Source organism: Podarcis tiliguerta, assembly GCF_965153285.1.
Source record: "Podarcis tiliguerta genome assembly, chromosome: 12".
NCBI lineage: Eukaryota > Metazoa > Chordata > Lepidosauria > Squamata > Lacertidae > Podarcis > Podarcis tiliguerta.
In genome coordinates, this window is record NC_139545.1 from 10,788,264 (window position 1) to 10,805,464 (window position 17,201).

General features: G+C 39.4%; 1 protein-coding gene across 23 annotated transcripts in view; it reads right to left on the reverse strand.

The window, feature by feature from the left end:
* ARPP21 (cAMP regulated phosphoprotein 21) overlaps nt 1-17,201 on the reverse strand; it is a 231,315-nt gene that overhangs the window by 111,993 nt on the left and 102,121 nt on the right. For 17 of the 23 annotated variants that reach the window (XM_083404759.1, XM_083404756.1, XM_083404767.1 and 14 more), the window contains 4 exons: nt 5,653-5,828; nt 3,701-3,861; nt 2,935-2,976; nt 2,390-2,473 (listed from right to left, as the gene is read on the reverse strand). In XM_083404759.1, coding sequence (XP_083260885.1) covers nt 2,390-2,473; nt 2,935-2,976; nt 3,701-3,823 — 249 coding nt within the window. In that variant the 5' untranslated portion in view covers nt 3,824-3,861; nt 5,653-5,828. Of the gene's footprint in view, nt 1-2,389; nt 2,474-2,934; nt 2,977-3,700; nt 3,862-4,172; nt 4,384-4,451; nt 4,670-5,652; nt 5,829-5,916; nt 6,040-6,102; nt 6,128-17,201 lie in introns of those variants that run through there. The other 6 variants (XM_083404751.1, XM_083404765.1, XM_083404748.1 and 3 more) reach the window with 6 other exon arrangements.

The following is a 17,201-nucleotide window of genomic DNA, read 5'->3' on the forward strand; positions in this document are numbered from 1 at the left end:
TATCCTGAAGTCAAAATGATAGTTATAGTGCACTTGCATTTTTACAGGGGATGGAAAGGAAGACAGACTTTACATATAGTCTAAAACAGACATGTAAGCATACAGCATATATACTTTGTGCCATACATATAACATACCATTTCTACATATTCATTGCATTTGAAATAAACACACACAGAAGTGCTGCAGAGTCGTGAAAACAATCTATTGTTTTTTCTTATATTCACTTTTTATTGATATTTTTACTCAATAGTAAAATTACAACGTTGATAAGTACATTCATACAGGAAAAGTTTAGCGAACAACAGGAGATGTTCAGTTTGCAATAATACACTGATAAACCAATATCATAACATTAGAGGCAACATTCCTTTAAAGTAAGGACAAAGTGTGCGATCAGATAAGCTTTCATGATCAAGTAATACAGGTAACAAGATTTTTTTTTCCTACACAGGAAAATCAAGGCAAATTTTTAAATATAATACAAACATTAGGTTTGTAGTACAATCTGTAGTACTGGCAATGTACCATACATTCTCCGATAATTTAGACCCTGTGCTTTGTAAACAGCTAAAATAAACTAACAAAGAAAAAAAAATCCAAATTAACTTAGAGAAAAAGAGAGAGAAAGAAAGAAACAATTTCCATTGGCCCAACACTTCCAGTATCCTTCAGTCAGCTCAAAAAGCAGAGCACAGCTCTAACTTTCCTAGTGCAAAGGTAATCATTATAAAGTTTTAAATCAAGTATACTTCCCATCGAATCAAAAAAAGCCAATAATCCTTAAAGAGGAGACTTTGGTGGCAGAAAGTATTTTAATCCCTGCATTCTTTACATTATACTCAAATCATTCTCCCTAGTACTGGACGAAACAGTGGCAGGAACCAGAAGAAATGTGAATCCCAACCTTGTTCTGCCTTGCATTGTAGGCAGTTTAGGCTGAAATCCTAAATATACACTTAATCTAGAAGTGACATCGAACTCGATGGGATTTAGTTTTGAGTAGGCATGCATAGGATTGCACCATTAGAAGAGGTATCTAGTCTTTACCTCCAAACCTGCTAGCCTCTGAAGTGTATAAAATTCCTTTTTCTTTTTTTGCAGAGTACATCAGTAACTACCATGCAACATTGAATATACTGCGATATATTTATATTCTCCTCCTTTCAGTTTCCATTTAAAACGATAGAAAACACAAATAAAATGCAGAACAAAAGCCATACATTTCTGATATGCAAGTTGAGTCAATGTGTCATAGTATTGTTTTCCCCCCTCTCAAAATATTTACCCACAACTCATAAAATAATCTATCTAGTGTCCTACTGCATAAACTGTCATTGTAGAGCAGCGAGAAAGTACAAAAACCCCACAGCGCAATAAGATATGGGGTGGTGGGTTTTTTGGTCTTTCAAAAAAATAAAACCCTCCGTAGTAAAGAGTCCAAAGAGGAGAGTTTGATTTGTTTCATTTCAAGTTAGTAGCGGAAAGTCTTAGAAAGTACACTTAAATGTGAGAATTATTTTGTGCTAACAAAAGTTCATCTTTCGTTTTCTGTCTCCTCTCCCTCTCTATGGCTGATCTCATTCTTCAAATAATGTCTGAGTCTTCAAGTAAGAAATACTGGCAAGAAGCTTACTTTTTTGGTTTATGTTCTTGATAAATTTGCTTTTATAAGCAGACAATGTAAGCTTTTCTTTCTTTTTCGTTTCTTTTTTGCAGTAAGTGTAGAAGAAAGGTTTTGCAAAATTCTAAAGTCTCTTAGATCAAATTTTCCTGATTTGATCCATATATTTGTTTCTTTGGAATAAATGGTATACAACACCAATACAGACTAAATCAAACACATGCATTGCAGTTGGAAAAGTGGCACCAAGAATCAGAAGAATGAACCATATGGAATACAATGCACTGTCTTTTAGATCATTCTGACTTAAAAGTGTCAAGAATTTGGATGTTACTATGAAATAGGTTCCGGGGAACTGATACGTGGACCTTGCATGACTTAGATGCCAGAGTGAACTCAGAACTATGTCTGGTGTAGTCTTACAAGAGATAGCCTTAGAGAAAATAACAATTCTATCTTTTTAAATTTTTTTTTAAAAATAATTAATCTGAATTCTTTTGAATTCTTTTCCATTTGTTGAAATTTTCAGGGGGTCTGGAAAAAAAAGAGAGCAAATAACACCCTGTGACATACTGTAGAGCTACTCATTTATTTCAAAATAAGTACACGCTAAAAACCAGACAACTTCTAAAATAATAATTATAAAGTATGCTCTTGTGAAAGGTGATTTTGGTTTCCCAAAATCAGTAAATGCAGTTAAAGCCCACATATGCCATCATGCACATGAAAAGTTAACCATGCAGTTAATGGCTTGGTCTTAGATACCTGGTTGTCATTCTCTGATTCCAGACGAGGGGATGATTCTTCGCAGACAGCGAGACTTCGGACCAGTTTACCTTTCCCTCCTGACTGAAATATAGAAGAATAAGGAGATCACTTTTGAACACCAGTGTGTGTGTGTGTGTGTGTGTGTGTGTACTAGCCTTCCTCACTGTGTTTCAAAAAATAAAAAGTAAAGAGATAGACCTCAAAGTAGGGGAAAATATTGTTTCATGGACATAGGGTTCTGTGTTGCTGGGATGGCATGAGGTAGAACACAGATATAGTAAAGGTTGCAAATAATGTAATCCCTATGCATAATTTAATATAAAATGGAGGTTCCCACCAAAATGCAGGTATTCAAATGAAAAAGGATCTTAAGCATTTACACAATACAAAGTAAATAGCTAATAACTCAAGGAATTCCACTAACCTTATTGTAACTATTGCACAAATGAATAGAACAGGAATACGCTTTCATAATATATACATGGACCTTTCCACCCCCAGCTAGTTTATCGTGACTCTGAGAAAGTAGTCAAAATCTCTACCTTGAGTCTCTTTTTCTGCTGGTTCTGGTTAGCACCTCGTTTCTGCAAACAGCAAGTGACAAATTATGCATGTCTATGGGTGGAAAATATGCATAACAGGAATAGCAGCAAGTTCATTAAATCATTCATGAAGTACCAGTTTCATGTGGTGATTGTCAGGTAACTTGGTAACTTGTGGACCTTAAAATGACTCCTTAAGGAGCCTTAGCATTAATATCACTGGTGGTAACTAGCCACAATCATTTCCATTTTTATATGCACATAAAAGCATTATTTTTACAACGCAAGACTAAAGAAACCCTCTGAAACCCCTTTGTTTTCATCTCTCCTTGAGAATCCAAAGCAGTGTGGCATTTTATTGTTGCTGTTGTTTTTTAAAAAAATAATTTTTCTTTTCATAGCAATCTGAAGCCAGAGACAATAGGCACTGCAAAAGTTCTATCTATTCACAGTGGTGCTGATAACTATTTTCTTCTTCCTCCTTTCCACTTTCATAAGTGTTTCCCAATGGGTTTCTCACAATATAAGCAGTTTCCTCTTTTTTGCATAGCTAGGAACTGATCTGATATGCATTTATACAACGCAACAATTCTAATGATGAATGCAGTTAACAGAAATACAGATCTTCCAGAACTGAAAGGGAAAATCTAAGACATGCAATACCTACTAAAAATGGGTACGGAGAAGGTCTTTAAAAATTAAAGAATGACAAAATTGTTTTTTAAAAGTCCAGTAGTTTAACAGAAAAGTCGCTTTTTGTTCTTACCTGGTCTGATTTGCCATTTTCATCTTTTTCATCTACCTCTGAGTTAAAGATGCAGTTCTCTTGCTGGGAGATGGCTGAGTCTTGCTCGCTTCCAGTTTCTTCTGTTTTACCTTGCTCAGACATTCTCCCAGGTAGAAATTAATAGAACAAGATTTGATGACCTGAAAGGTCAAGACATTAAAAAACAAAATAGGAGGTGATATTTGCCATCTGATTCCCACGAGAGATATTTTTATTTCCTCCATGATGAACTAACAAAGCACAGCAAGAAACTCAAGAATTAGGGCAATGCAATTCAGCAGACGGCAATGGGCTGAAGTATTCTAGGTGAACGTTGAATTGTGTAAAAGCTAACAAGTAGAACAGCTTGCTTTCAAGTACTCATTGTGGCAGAAAATACGGACGTGAAATTCCTCCCCCTACCCTTTTTGTCCCACAGCTAGGGATGTGGGATGGAAGTGAAGTCTTTTACCACGTAGGTGATGGACCAAATAAACGATAACCTATTCGTGCTTTTCTGTTGGGGAGGCGTCAAGCAGACCAGACCTTCCGCTAGACTGTCAATCGCTTTTTGGAAAATGGAAAAAAAAAAAAACCTAATCCACACCTCTACCAGTCAGTCATTCCCCCTGTGTACACACAACAAGGTTATAAGCACTCCCTACAAGAAAGGGAGAAATTAAGCCCTGGATGAAGAGGAATTCAACATAAACATTAATTCTAAATTTGGCAATAAAACCCTCATTGTCACCATTTCAAGCCCTCAAATTGACAGCTCCATTATAAAAAATCATGAGCCTCCTCCAAACTCCATGTCACTCTCCAGCACAGTAAAAAATCCTCCTGGAAGCCCTTGGCAGGGAAGCTCTGATGAAGATATCTTAACTGCATTGGTCTCAGCTCACATTAGTGTGCTGCACAGGAGCTCAATACGGCTTTTCAAAGTTAAAGCCTATTATTATTTTCCCTCTTCCTCCCCATGAAATACCCCTCAGCACCGAACACCTCCGCTACTGATCAGTTGTCAGATGTATCTCATGAATAATTTAGCACTTTTTGTTCTTCTCCTAACACCCCCCCCCCAATTTGCCTTTTTATTTTACTTTTTGGGGAGAGAAATCTTAAGAAGAAAATTAAGTGTGGAAGAGAAGAGGAGTTATTTCAAAACAGGTTTCAGTATTTGCCCTTCTCACAATTTAATAACGGTTATTAGATAAATCGAGTCTTCATATTGTTTCTTTCGCAGGTTGCAATTAACACTGAATAGATCTTTGTGATGCCGCCTTTCTTTGTTTATTTCAAAAGGAAAATACAATGTGCATTGAGGGTAATTTTTTTTAAAATAAAGAAAATCAGAAAACTGGGTATACATTTATCCTGGCTGCATTTACTTTGTCAAGTTTAACAGAAAGATCACAAAGGGTCTGGTTCCATAATTAAATTTTCAAGGGGAACATGATTTGTGAAAAGAATTGGGGCTTTGAACAATGAATGTTTTGTTTTTGTTTTTTAACCCCCCCCCCCCCACAAAAAAAACACCATTTACAATATATTTTGTTTCTTTATATGTGAACACTGGGGCAAAAGTTGCATGATTTAGAGAGGAGGTTGGTAACAATCAAATAAACCCATTCTTTATCTAGGCTATTGTGTTATACTGTGATGTTATTACATTTTCTTTTCTCGGAACACACACACACACTTTCCCCTACAGCTGATCCGTTTATTTGCAGAGCATTCATATCTGAAATGAAGCCATTCTTTCTCATAAATTCAAATATAACACCATATGTTACCTGAATCTTAACCAGTATCCCTGGTATGCACTCCAGAGATGTTACACCTAAAGCAACATGCTCACAGACCTGATGTGGCTGTATGGGCATGGCGCAAATCCACAGAAATTATACCTCCTTCTGCCAATGGGTACGTAACAAAAAGAAGCTGTTTACCTTCAGTGCTGTGTTAATTCTGGACGCTTTTCTATCAGTTGCTGATGCTGCTCCTCACTGGTTAAATCCACACAAGTGATCAATGACAATGTGAGTCCCATGACCCCATTTAACAGTTCAGAGTGCCAATCTCCATGCTGTTCCTTTAAAGAGTTTGACAGATCATCGTCATCAACCTGGTGGGGAGGGGGAGGGAAGACAAAAAGTAAATACCAATAATAATAGATATAATCATGGTAGGGTTTAAAAAGATAAAATAGAGACCAGATTTCTAACACTAATGACCAGCTTCAAGCAAATCAGTTTCACAGCTTGATCCGGCTCCACCTGTCTCAAAAAACTGTGAGCTTCTCCTCTAATGAAGGCTAGAGCCGGCTGTTCAAGTCATAACAGCTCCTACGCACGGAGCTAAAATTAACAATTGCATATTATGTGCCGAAGATTACTCACTTCAGTTTTAACCTTTTTAGTGAATTCTAGCACTTTGCATTTTAAAAAAGGCTCATCTTTGCCTCAATGGAAACCAATATTGTCACGAAAGAAAAAATAATAATGTCTCTGCTGTAACTAAAGCTTCAATTTTCAGAATTAATACTCTCCCTTTTCTGTTCTTTCCTAAAGTGACCTCAGCAGCAGGTATAAATGAGCTGATTGTAATAAGATAGAGCCATTAAAAATGGCTAAGAGAGAGTTAACCATTCTGAGCAATGGAAATTAGGGGAAAGTCAGAATAAGTGGGATGTGAAAAGGGGGGAGATTGCTTAGTGAGAGAGACAGAAGGCACAGTTGCTTCAAAAATGCATTACGCTATGTTTATACCGAATGTTGCTACCAGATGGGCATTTGGTTAAAAAGAAAAGTGAGAGGTTAACAGGAAAATAGAAACATTTACAAAGTACTTAAATATCATGGCTGCCTTTTCAAGAGCTGGATTTGGCAACGGACTGAAAATCTGACAACCCAGCCACTTAAACCTTCATTAAATCTTTAGGAAAAGAGATGTCACGAACCAGGTAATTCTAATGCACAGCAGTTTCTAGAGCGGGATTAAATTGTGAACAGTGGCAACAACTGTAAGATGCACCAGTTCTGTTGTCCAAAGAAAGCGCGAAAAATTATTTCAATAACTGTTACAAAGTAGAGTTTTTATTTTCCTCCAATTCATATTCCAATCTCTTATTATGCTGAGAGCTTCTCAGACAAATTGCCATGAAGTAAATGTGCTTCTCTCACCTCTTCTGTTTTATATGCCGCAACAGTATAAATGTTATCTACTCATCCTTGGCTGAAACTTATTAGCAGCAACACAGTAATTGTCCTTGCAGGGAAAAAAACCCCTTAATGTTAAAGCAATGGGAGTGGCTGCAGCACCTTGAGAACAAACCAATTACAGATTAACTCATCACTGCTTATCCGTTCTCGCTAAAAAAGAAAAAAAAAAAACCCTACCAAATAGTAAGAAAATGAACTGGAAACCAGCTCCAAAGAAAACAAAATAAAATTCGCATTGTGCTTCCCTGATTTTATGACAAGAGGCAGAGAAAAATAATTGCAAAAAGCACAATCCATCAACAGACTTCCATGCTGGACCAGAATAAGGAGTGTTTGTTCAAGAGCCGTTTAATAAAGCAATCCAAGATTCAAAGGTCTTTGTAAAAGTGCTAGTGCCTCCTTATAAACTCACGAAGACATTACAAGCTGTTGATTGTTTGCTGCTGATGGCGCCAAATAAAACAATCCTGTTTTGCTTGAAAGAAGTATAATAAAACGTTAGGACTGAATGAGGGTCGAGCCATTCATTGGACTACAAACCCAGAGTGCACTGCCTTATAACCAGAAAGACACCTAGACTTGTTCAAATGCATATAAAATATTGGAGAAGAAGCAAACATTCTATTTTGGCATTCCACAGATCCATGTCAGTGAAAACACACGGAAGTGGTGCATCAGGTAAAAATATTACTAAGTCTGGATACCTGCATGTTTTGTTTTTTAAAGATAAGGCTTTATTAAGATTTTCAGGGCCCAGTTTTCAAAATATGATGAACCCTGTTACCTAAAACAACAACGATACACATGTATTTCATGATGGGGAAACATGCACTGCTGATATGAACTGCAATTCAACCTGCATTTAAATGCTTTGATTATGCAAGAAACAGATTCCTCAATGAGTTTCCAAAATATACACTGTTTCATGTGAAAATAGTATGTTATTTCCACTGTGGCTATCTTTCCCCAATTCTCACTGGAGTGAAAACATAAAGTGAGTATCATGTATCAGAATCATATATGAAACATACATTCACAAACTGCTTGTAAAATCTGTTTTAAGTGAACTAGCTTCTTTAACCATCCAGAAACTCAAAGCTTAATCTTATGGCCTTTCCAAATAGTTAGGTTATCAAGCAGCAAGTACAGAGTTATTCCCTGTTTTGTAAGGATCAACATGCCATCCTTCGACACTTCTATTTCCACGATATCCTATCCCTAGTGCTCACACAGCTGCAGTGTGTCACTTTCTCTGGCTAAGAATTTGCTTCTACTTGTGCCCCAGGAGCTATAGGTGGGATGGGATCAAACTTCTCATGAGTTTTGGTACTTTCAGTCCCAACCAGCCATGTAGAATGATCAAATCCATCTTTACCTGGGAGTAAGTCCCACTGTGCTTATTCCCAAGTGGTGCATACAAACATCAGATTGTACCTCAGTTGGAACTAAACTCTGTTAAAATGAATAGGGCTTGCTTCTAAATAACGAACTTAAGATCAGAACATTGAGTTGCAATTTTAAAAATGACATAAGCAGGCATGCCTGCCCCAAAATCAGTTTAAGTGCCATTGAATTCTGTTGGTCTGGAGTAGATATAGCTTTGAAGGCAATTCACACAAGCATTTTTAAAAATGTGGTAAAGTTATTTAAAGCTTACTTTTGAGAGAATTTTGCCATAGTGATTTGGTTTTGTGAATCTGGGTTAAGGTTCAGTTATTTGCAACCTACCAACTTTCCCCCCTTTAAAACTCAGCTCTAATCTATCTTCCAAAACCACACCATTACACCCATCAGCCTTTCTACCTCACTGAATAGAGTTTCAATGGGTCACAAATCATCATCACCATCAATTCGTTGTTGCTTCTTCTTGATCATAGTGCACCAGGGTGAGTTACAACAATATAAAAATAAAATATTCATATCAGTTAAAATAATATAAATAATCTCCACATTTATTTTAACAATCCTGATTTCCCCAGCACTAAGCTCATTAGGGTATAAATCACTGATTTAAACAACCAAGCAAAAAGGCCAATTTAAATAATTGATTCTTACTAAGTAAAAGTGCAGACTAATTGCTTGCTATAAACCTAAAACACATTTATTTAAAGCTTAAAAGTGCATTTATACAGCTTCAGAAAGTACACTACAAATTTGCTAAATACTTATCATTATGTTTACAAATTTTGAAATAAATATATACAAAATACTGCTTAGTTTTAAAGCAATCCTTCAAATGCCTGTTGAAGGCTGGCTGAGGGGAGCTAGAATGAAGCACATCTGCACCTCCATTGGTGGTGAAGTACTCTGCCAACAGTACAGCCCATTCATCCCAATGGCCACTGGTAGACCCACAGAAAGCTTGATAGGCACAGGTCTACTTCTAGTGGTTTTCCTACAGGTGACATGGACCACAATATTCCAATGGATCTATCTATCTGGGGTGGCCTTGAATCCAAAATTTCCTTGATAACCCCCAACATCTTCTGTCCTGGCCACAGCAAACTTGGGAAGTGGTAAATCATCCCCAAATTGGGGATGTGCCACAATCCTTTGCCCTCTTTCCTGGGAGTACGTCTCATTGAGTTCAATGGGGCTTACGTTTGAGTAGACAGGCATAGAATTGAGCTGGTAATGCTAATGCTCATGATAATGTCAAGCTCCATCAGAATTATCCATATTCATGCCATGTATAAAGCAAATAATAATAATTGAATTTTTATTAATGTTTTTGTCATACAACTGCCCTGTCTTGCCTTACCTCAAAAAACAGGCAAATTATCTCAACTAGGGTTACTAGGCATTAATGGGAAGACTACTTGTCTCCATGAGATGGAACATAACTGTGTTGTCTAGGTTCAGGTAGTTCAGGGTGACAGCTGTAGGGACTTGCCTCCATAAGCAAATAATAATAATAATTTAATAATTTTAGTATCTATACCCAGCCCATCTGACTGGGTTTCCCTAGCCATATCCGGGAAAGACAGTTGCAGTTAGCCACCTTTCCAGGTGCAATGTGTGCAGGGCCCAGTGGTGCAGAAGAGGAGTTTGGATTTGATATCCCGCTTTATCACTACCCTAAGGAGTCTCAAAGCGTCTAACATTCTCCTTTCCCTTCCTCCCCCACAACAAACACTCTGTGAGGTGAATGGGGCTGAGAGACTTCAAAGAAGTGTGACTGGCCCAAGGTCACCCAGCAGCTGCATGTGGAGGATCAGGGACACGAACCCAGTTCACCAGATTACGAGTCTACCGCTCTTAACTACCCCACCCAGCAGGGCCTGACAAGCAGCAAATGAGAAAGTTCTCCTGTAGGCTATTTTGGATTGGGGGTGGTTTTGCCCTGTGAGCTACCCACCCTCATGTTAGATCCTTCACTGAGCAATTTGGATCACTAGTTGACAGGGCTGGAAAGGAATTTTCTCTCTCAAACCTTGGTTGGGTTGTTGTTGTTGTTTTGCCTTCTCCCCAAGGAACATTTATGGCTTCCTTAGGTGGAATAATGTTATCTATGTATAAGTGCACTGGGCAGGGTTAACACAGTGAAGTGGGAAGCCCATAAGGGGTCTAAGGGAGGATTGGCCATGGCATGTCCCAAGCTCAGGCTGGGTTCTCTGGCTGGCTGGACTCCTCACCCTGGTCACCCAGTGAAACTTTGGAAGCTTGGCTTGCACCATGATAGGGTTTAGAACTGGGTGACTCCTATGAAATGGGTATGATGCGGTCCAGCCACAGTTGAGCACATTTCACCAGCAAGGGGTGGGTGGATTGATAAACTGTTCCTGGCCATGCCGCCATGCCAATCCTTACCCCTGCCTACTGCAGTCAATAAAGTTTTGGCCTGATTGCATCCCAACATCTGGTTGTTTGCTGCTGCTCTGGGTTGCATAATATGCCTGCTCGGGCAATGAAATGGCAAATGATTAAATAGAAAACACCCTTCAAATTCAATTGATTGAATTTGAATCCTGCCTCTCCATTAGTGATCTTCCCACCTGTTAATCCAGACTGAAATGGTGCCATGCCCAGGCAGCAGAAATGATATGTCTAACGTAGTTCTTGCTCAAAAGGTGACTCAAACAAGTGAGCCCAACAGAAGAAAACATAAAGACACCTCAGGGTCACCAGTATATTGTGGGGTATGATTCCACATATGTCAGCTACATAGATCAAAGAAAACCCATACACCTAATTCAGCTGAAAGAATCACCCAAACAGTGGCCTCATTTGGGTGTAATGCTACACTATGATTTACCATTACACAAATTAACCTCAAGCTCATCAGCAACCAGCTCACCTCTCCTCCAGCATGGCCAGCAGCTTATCCTTCATTCTGAACCTGGACAAACTGTTTTTCAGTCTTGGCTTGGACTGAAACAAGACAGCTTTAAAGCAGGGCTCACAAAGTTGCTTTGCTCCTCTAAACTTTATTTGAAATTAAACACATCTTAGGATTCAGACATAATGATGAATGGCATTTAATTTAAAACAGTCACAGCTGGACCAAAGAAGAGGGGAGAGGAAAGTGCATGATTTAGTGCTAAACCACAGTTTATAGTGTTATCAGCGGTACTTTGTCTCAGTTGCTAGTATTTGGGGTAAAGGTTCTGGTTAGATATGAAGTTTCATTATACAGAAGGCCCGCAACTTATGCATGGGTTACATTCCAGGCATTGTGTCTAAACCCAAAATCACGTACAGTGGTACCTCAGATTACAGACGCTTCAGGTTACAGACACTTCAGGTTACAGACTCCGCTAACCCAGAAATAGTACCTCTGGTTAAGAACTTTGCTTCAGGATGAGAACAGAGATAGTGCGACAGCAGCGGGAGGCCCCATTAGCTAAAGTGGTACCTCAGGTTAAGAACAGTTTCAGGTTAGGGATGGACCTCCAGAACGAATTAAATTCTTAACCCGAGGTACCACTGTATAGTCAAAACACACTGAGCCAAACCCCTTTTCCCCACTCATCCCCTTTCCGTCCCCTTTTTAATTTATTTCTTTTTTAAAAGAAACCAAGTGTATAAAGCTGAATGTGCACAAGTTATATGTGTGCAAGCTTCAGGCTTATGGTATATGCCATTTGAGATGTATCTATATTCTGCTAATCATACATGAGTCATGGAAGGGAGCCTGTTATTCCCAAGTTTCTGTACTTTGAACGTTATACATATACAGGCTATATTACCTCACAATACATCACAAAGCATTATCCGTATTTTAATACATTATGCCGTACAACCTAATAGATATTCTTTATTGCACACAAAACTCCTCCCAGCCATTGTCCTTTAAATATTTAATCTGCCAATCCTATTAGCAAATTCTCCTGTCATTGACTTTTATAACTGAAGGCAGCCCTGTTTAGGGAAGTTTTTAATGTTTAATGCTGTATTGTGTTTTTAATATCCGATTGGGAGCCGCCCAGAGTGGCTGGGAAAACCCAGCCAGATGGGCGGGGTATAAATAAGAAGTTGTTGTTGTTGTTGTTGTTGTTGTTATATACAATTTCAGCCTTGGAACACAGTCAGTATGTTCAGATATACACTAGAGCCTTATTTTGAACATGTTGCTTGCATATAAAGGCTGAACATTTCAACTGTTTGCCATGGCTTGGAGATCAAAGTCTAAAGCAGGGAGACTCCTCTGTTCATATAGATTCTCTTGAGTGATTCAGAATCCTGGGAAAGTGGGGCTCTATAACATGCCTCTAGGAATAAGAAGCAGCTCCCCACTTCAGACTTCGAACAATGACTTGTGGGGAGTGAAAAGCAGAGTGATGTTGTGAAGGAAGGGTGCAGAGCTTAGCAAGCTCATCTCCATTCACTCTGCTTGCTTGCATGCCCGAACCCGAACAGAAGTAATTATTTGTTATGTACTGAAGTTCTCACCCTGGGCCAGCAGGGGGATACTGTAGATAGTTATGCAAATGAAGGATCAAAAGTGACGTTCAGTGATTGGATAGTTTGTATGCAAATGAAGGATCAAAAGTGACGTTCAGTGATTGGATAGTTTTTGTTTGTTAGTGATTGGATAGTTTTAGAAAGTTGCAACAGTTACATTGTTCTGGAGCTCTATATAAGCAGGCTGACTGAGCTCCTCAGTTCAGTTCTGTTCCAGCTTACAAATAAAGAGCTGCTTTGGAAGAATCGCTGTGTCGTCTGATATATTTGCCCACAACTTAACAATATTTGTTAGGTATGTCTAACCCAACACAGTGAAAGAAGATGGCTTTTGTCAAAAAAGACAGTTGCACAAGCTGGTGTGGCTCCCAACAAATTTGAGTAGATGCTTTATCGGGGAAATGATTTTATGCTACAGTGGTACCTCGGGTTAAGAACTTAATTCGTTCTGGAGGTCCGTTCTTAACCTGAAACTGTTCTTAACCTGAGGTACCACTTTAGCTAATGGGGCCTCCCACTGCCACTGCGCCACCGCCACGTGATTTCTGTTCTCATCCTGAAGCAAAGTTCTTAACCTGAGGTACTATTTGTGGGTTAGCAGAGTCTGTAACCTGAAGCGTCTGTAACCAGAGGCACCACAGTATTTATATATTAAAAAACTGCTTGGGACTGCCCTTTGATAAAACCAGCACAGCAGAGCTCAAGGTTCGGTTGGTATGGTGTGGAACTATAACATAGCCACTGCAGGTAAAGAGATACTCTTTCTACTAGTTCAGCAGTGGTTTGCAGATGGTTCCTCAGCCAACTGAAGAACCAAGCCCAATACACACCCACAGAGACAAGAGGGGAAAGAATCAAAGGCAGCTGCTTGAAAAACTACACTCACTTTCCCCATTTGAACTTTCTGCTTGAACTTTGCTTTGATAAGTTTACTTCCCTTCCATTTGCATTATTTTGCTGGAATTAATTTATACAAATATTTAAAATGTCGCAAAATCACTCATTTCACCATTCAAATTATATTACTATATCAGCTGGACTAGATACCAGTGTCTTTCTAAACCCAATTCAAAGTGCTGGTTTTGACCTTTGAAACTCTAACCAGCCGGGCCCAAGCGATTAATTGGACTACTCATACCCATATTATCCAGCCTGCACTTTAAGATCCTCTTCAGAGACTCCCATGGTATTTTCACCCCCTAGGTTGATGGAGGGGGTGGCCACGAGAGATCCTTCTCTATGGTGGCCCTATTGCATTAGAATTTCCTTCTGCTGGGCCTAAACCAAAGCTCTGTGCTGCAGGCTTTCAGAAGACCCTAAGGCTAATTTGTCATCTATCCTTCCAGGCATGATGGTTGTTAGCTGGGTGACAGCCTGTCTCAATTATATTCCTTCTGGTTCTGTTTTGTTTTTTTTAGTCAAAAGTTGATTTGCAGTATTCTAAAGTTTCAAATTTTGGACTGTTGTATACCTTTTAAAATCTTTTGTTCATTTGTAAGCCGTTCTGGGCAGATAGTAATCCAGAAAAGTGGCTTAAAATAAAAAAAAGTATGTGTGTGTTTGTGTGTGTGTGAAAATTTATTCGCATCAAACACATTTAAAGAAGTTGAATTTAAAACTCATAGCGTACAGTAATTCAGCTCCGTTCTTAATCCATACCATTTGGTGCAATGTGAATTAGTCTGCACTGTCAACTCATCCACTGAACAGTAAATATTCAATGATTAGGAATAAAAGGCAATATATATTATATTATCAGAAATATATATTCCTCAGAGGTTTTGGGCTCCTATCCTGGGCTGAGTTTGCCTCTTTCCACTTGACACAGGCTAACCCTTGAATTTATAGTTTCACTCCAAAAGCCCAAGTGACAGAAAGGGATGATGTAATATGTTTCTATGGTTGCCTCCTAGTGGCCAAAAGGCAAAAGTGATCTCTCAAGAAATAGTTGGAGCTGAGCGCCATCAAGACCTGTGATCCTGGCAACCATTCCAAGATGGATGCCAAACTGAAAACTGTGAACCCAAAACCAATAAATAAAACCAGTTGTTGTCCATATTGCTGGTGTAGCCAACATTTATATTGCTGGTGTAGCTGTTATGTACTGAAGTTCTCACCCTGGGCCAGCAGGGGGATACTGTAGATAGTTATGCAAATGAAGGATTGAAAGTGACGTTCAGTGATTGGATAGTTTTAGAAAGTTGCTACAGTTACAAGGTACTGGAGCTCTATATAAGCAGGCTGACTGAGCCCTTCAGCTCAGATCAGTTCTGGCCTCAGAATAAAGAAGAGCTGTTTGAAGAATCGCTGTGTCGTCTGATATGTTCACCCACAACTTAACACTAGCCAACTTCTATTCAAATGTAGAGACCCTGGAAGCCACCATTTAGGACATCAACTGCCCATCGTTAAGAGTGCTGCTACTCACGGCACACCTGAATGCCTGTGATGCTCTCTGGAAGCTTCAGGTTTTGTAGGACACAATGGGAGAAGATACCGCAAACGTACTACATTACTGCTCCAGCACACAGACTGCCACCCTGCTGTCTCAAGGGCACATATGGATCCTACCCAGTGCTGTTTTGTTTTTTTTTTAGAAAAGGAGGTGTTGGAATTCACTATGAGCACTCCTTCTCTTGGAATGGCAATGGCGCCCACCTGAGTGCTGCCAGGATTGAGTTCCAGCAAATTCCAGCTGGGGAAAAATAAGCCCTGATCCCACCTCCCTCTTGTGTCCCATTGCAATTGCCAAAACCAAGCAGTTTTGCCAAGTTCTCACTACATTGCAAGGTATAGAATTTCTACCCAAACCCTCAACAGGATTCCAAACCGGCATATCATTTCGGAAGTGTCTAAGAGTTGGGCCAAGCTTCAGGTGTGGGCTGGAGATCATTTTAATGTTGCTGCTTAAAAAAAACCAAAAAATCTTCACACTCTCTTGGCTGTATCTAGATATCAGATAAACCTATTTATTTAAATAACCTCTGCCTGAAAGACTGCATGACTAAGAATGTTTTAAAAACTGTTCATTAGTCATATTTCAAAATCGGAGTTTTTTAAAATTCCTCACAACAAATAAGTAATAACACAGGGAGAGCCAGAGAATCGTGATACCAGAGATGTGATGACACATCTCTGACTGCAAGATGGATTTCTTCTCTTATAACACAGGCTTTAAAAGGTATCAATGGCTACTAGCCAGCCACAAAGACTATGCTCTACCTTCACTGAATACCAGCTGGGAATAGCAGGTGAGCAGAGCACTGTCGCATTCATGCCCTGATTGCAGGCTTCCCACAAGCATCTGTCTGGTTGGCCATTGTGAAAACATGAAGCTGGAAAAGATGGGCATTAGCTTGATCCAGCAGGCTCTGGTTATGTTCTTATCAATAGTCAACATGCATGCAGGTGGGCATGAGGTAATGAAGAAAAAAAGAGATGTGCCAAAAATTATACAAAACTGGGACACCTTCAGATGTCCATTTACTACACCAAAGTCTGTATGTTTCTGTACAGAAGGTGGTCACCCCCCAAATGTGTGTGTTTGAGATCATAGCTCAAATGCTTATTGACATATTAAGCTGGGGGGAGACCATATAGTACATCTGAGCATGTTAAAAGGTAAAGATAAAGGTACCCCTGCCCGTATGGGCCAGTCTTGCCAGACTCTAGGGTTGTGCGCTCATCTCACTCTATAGGCCGGGAGCCAGCGCTGTCCGCAGACACTTCCGGATCATGTGGCCAGCGGGACAAGCTGCATCTGGCGAGCCAGCGCAGCACACGGAACGCTGTTTACCTTCCCGCTGGTAAGCGGTCCCTATTTATCTACTTGCACCCGGGGGTGCTTTCGAACTGCTAGGTTGGCAGGCGCTGGGACCGAAAGACGGGAGCTCACCCCGCCGTGGGGATTCGAACCGCCGACCATGCGATCGGCAAGTCCTAGGCGCTGAGGTTTTACCCACAGCGCCACCCACGTCCCTCTGAGCATGTTAAGAACTGTCAATTTATACACAATGTTTGAAGGTTTCAGAGGATTGCTAACAAAAATATTTGCAACTAAATTATTGTGTTAGTAATTGTTAGATATACCTTACTCAGTTTCCATAACATAAAATTTCCAATTTAAGGCAATGCAAATCCTGCAAGGTCGGTTAATTCAATAGTGTTTTCCCTTACAGTATTTTAGACAATATTCAGATGATTGCTGCAGTGCTATATTGAAACATCAAATAAGAATAGTAAGATAAATAGATTTGAGGTTCTCAGCAGGCTTCTTCCATTTGGGGCAACGTGTATGGAAATGGCTTTCCAGAGTGATGTTTCGTAACATCTATTTTCATAAAGATATTTGGACAGTTAATAATACTAATTTT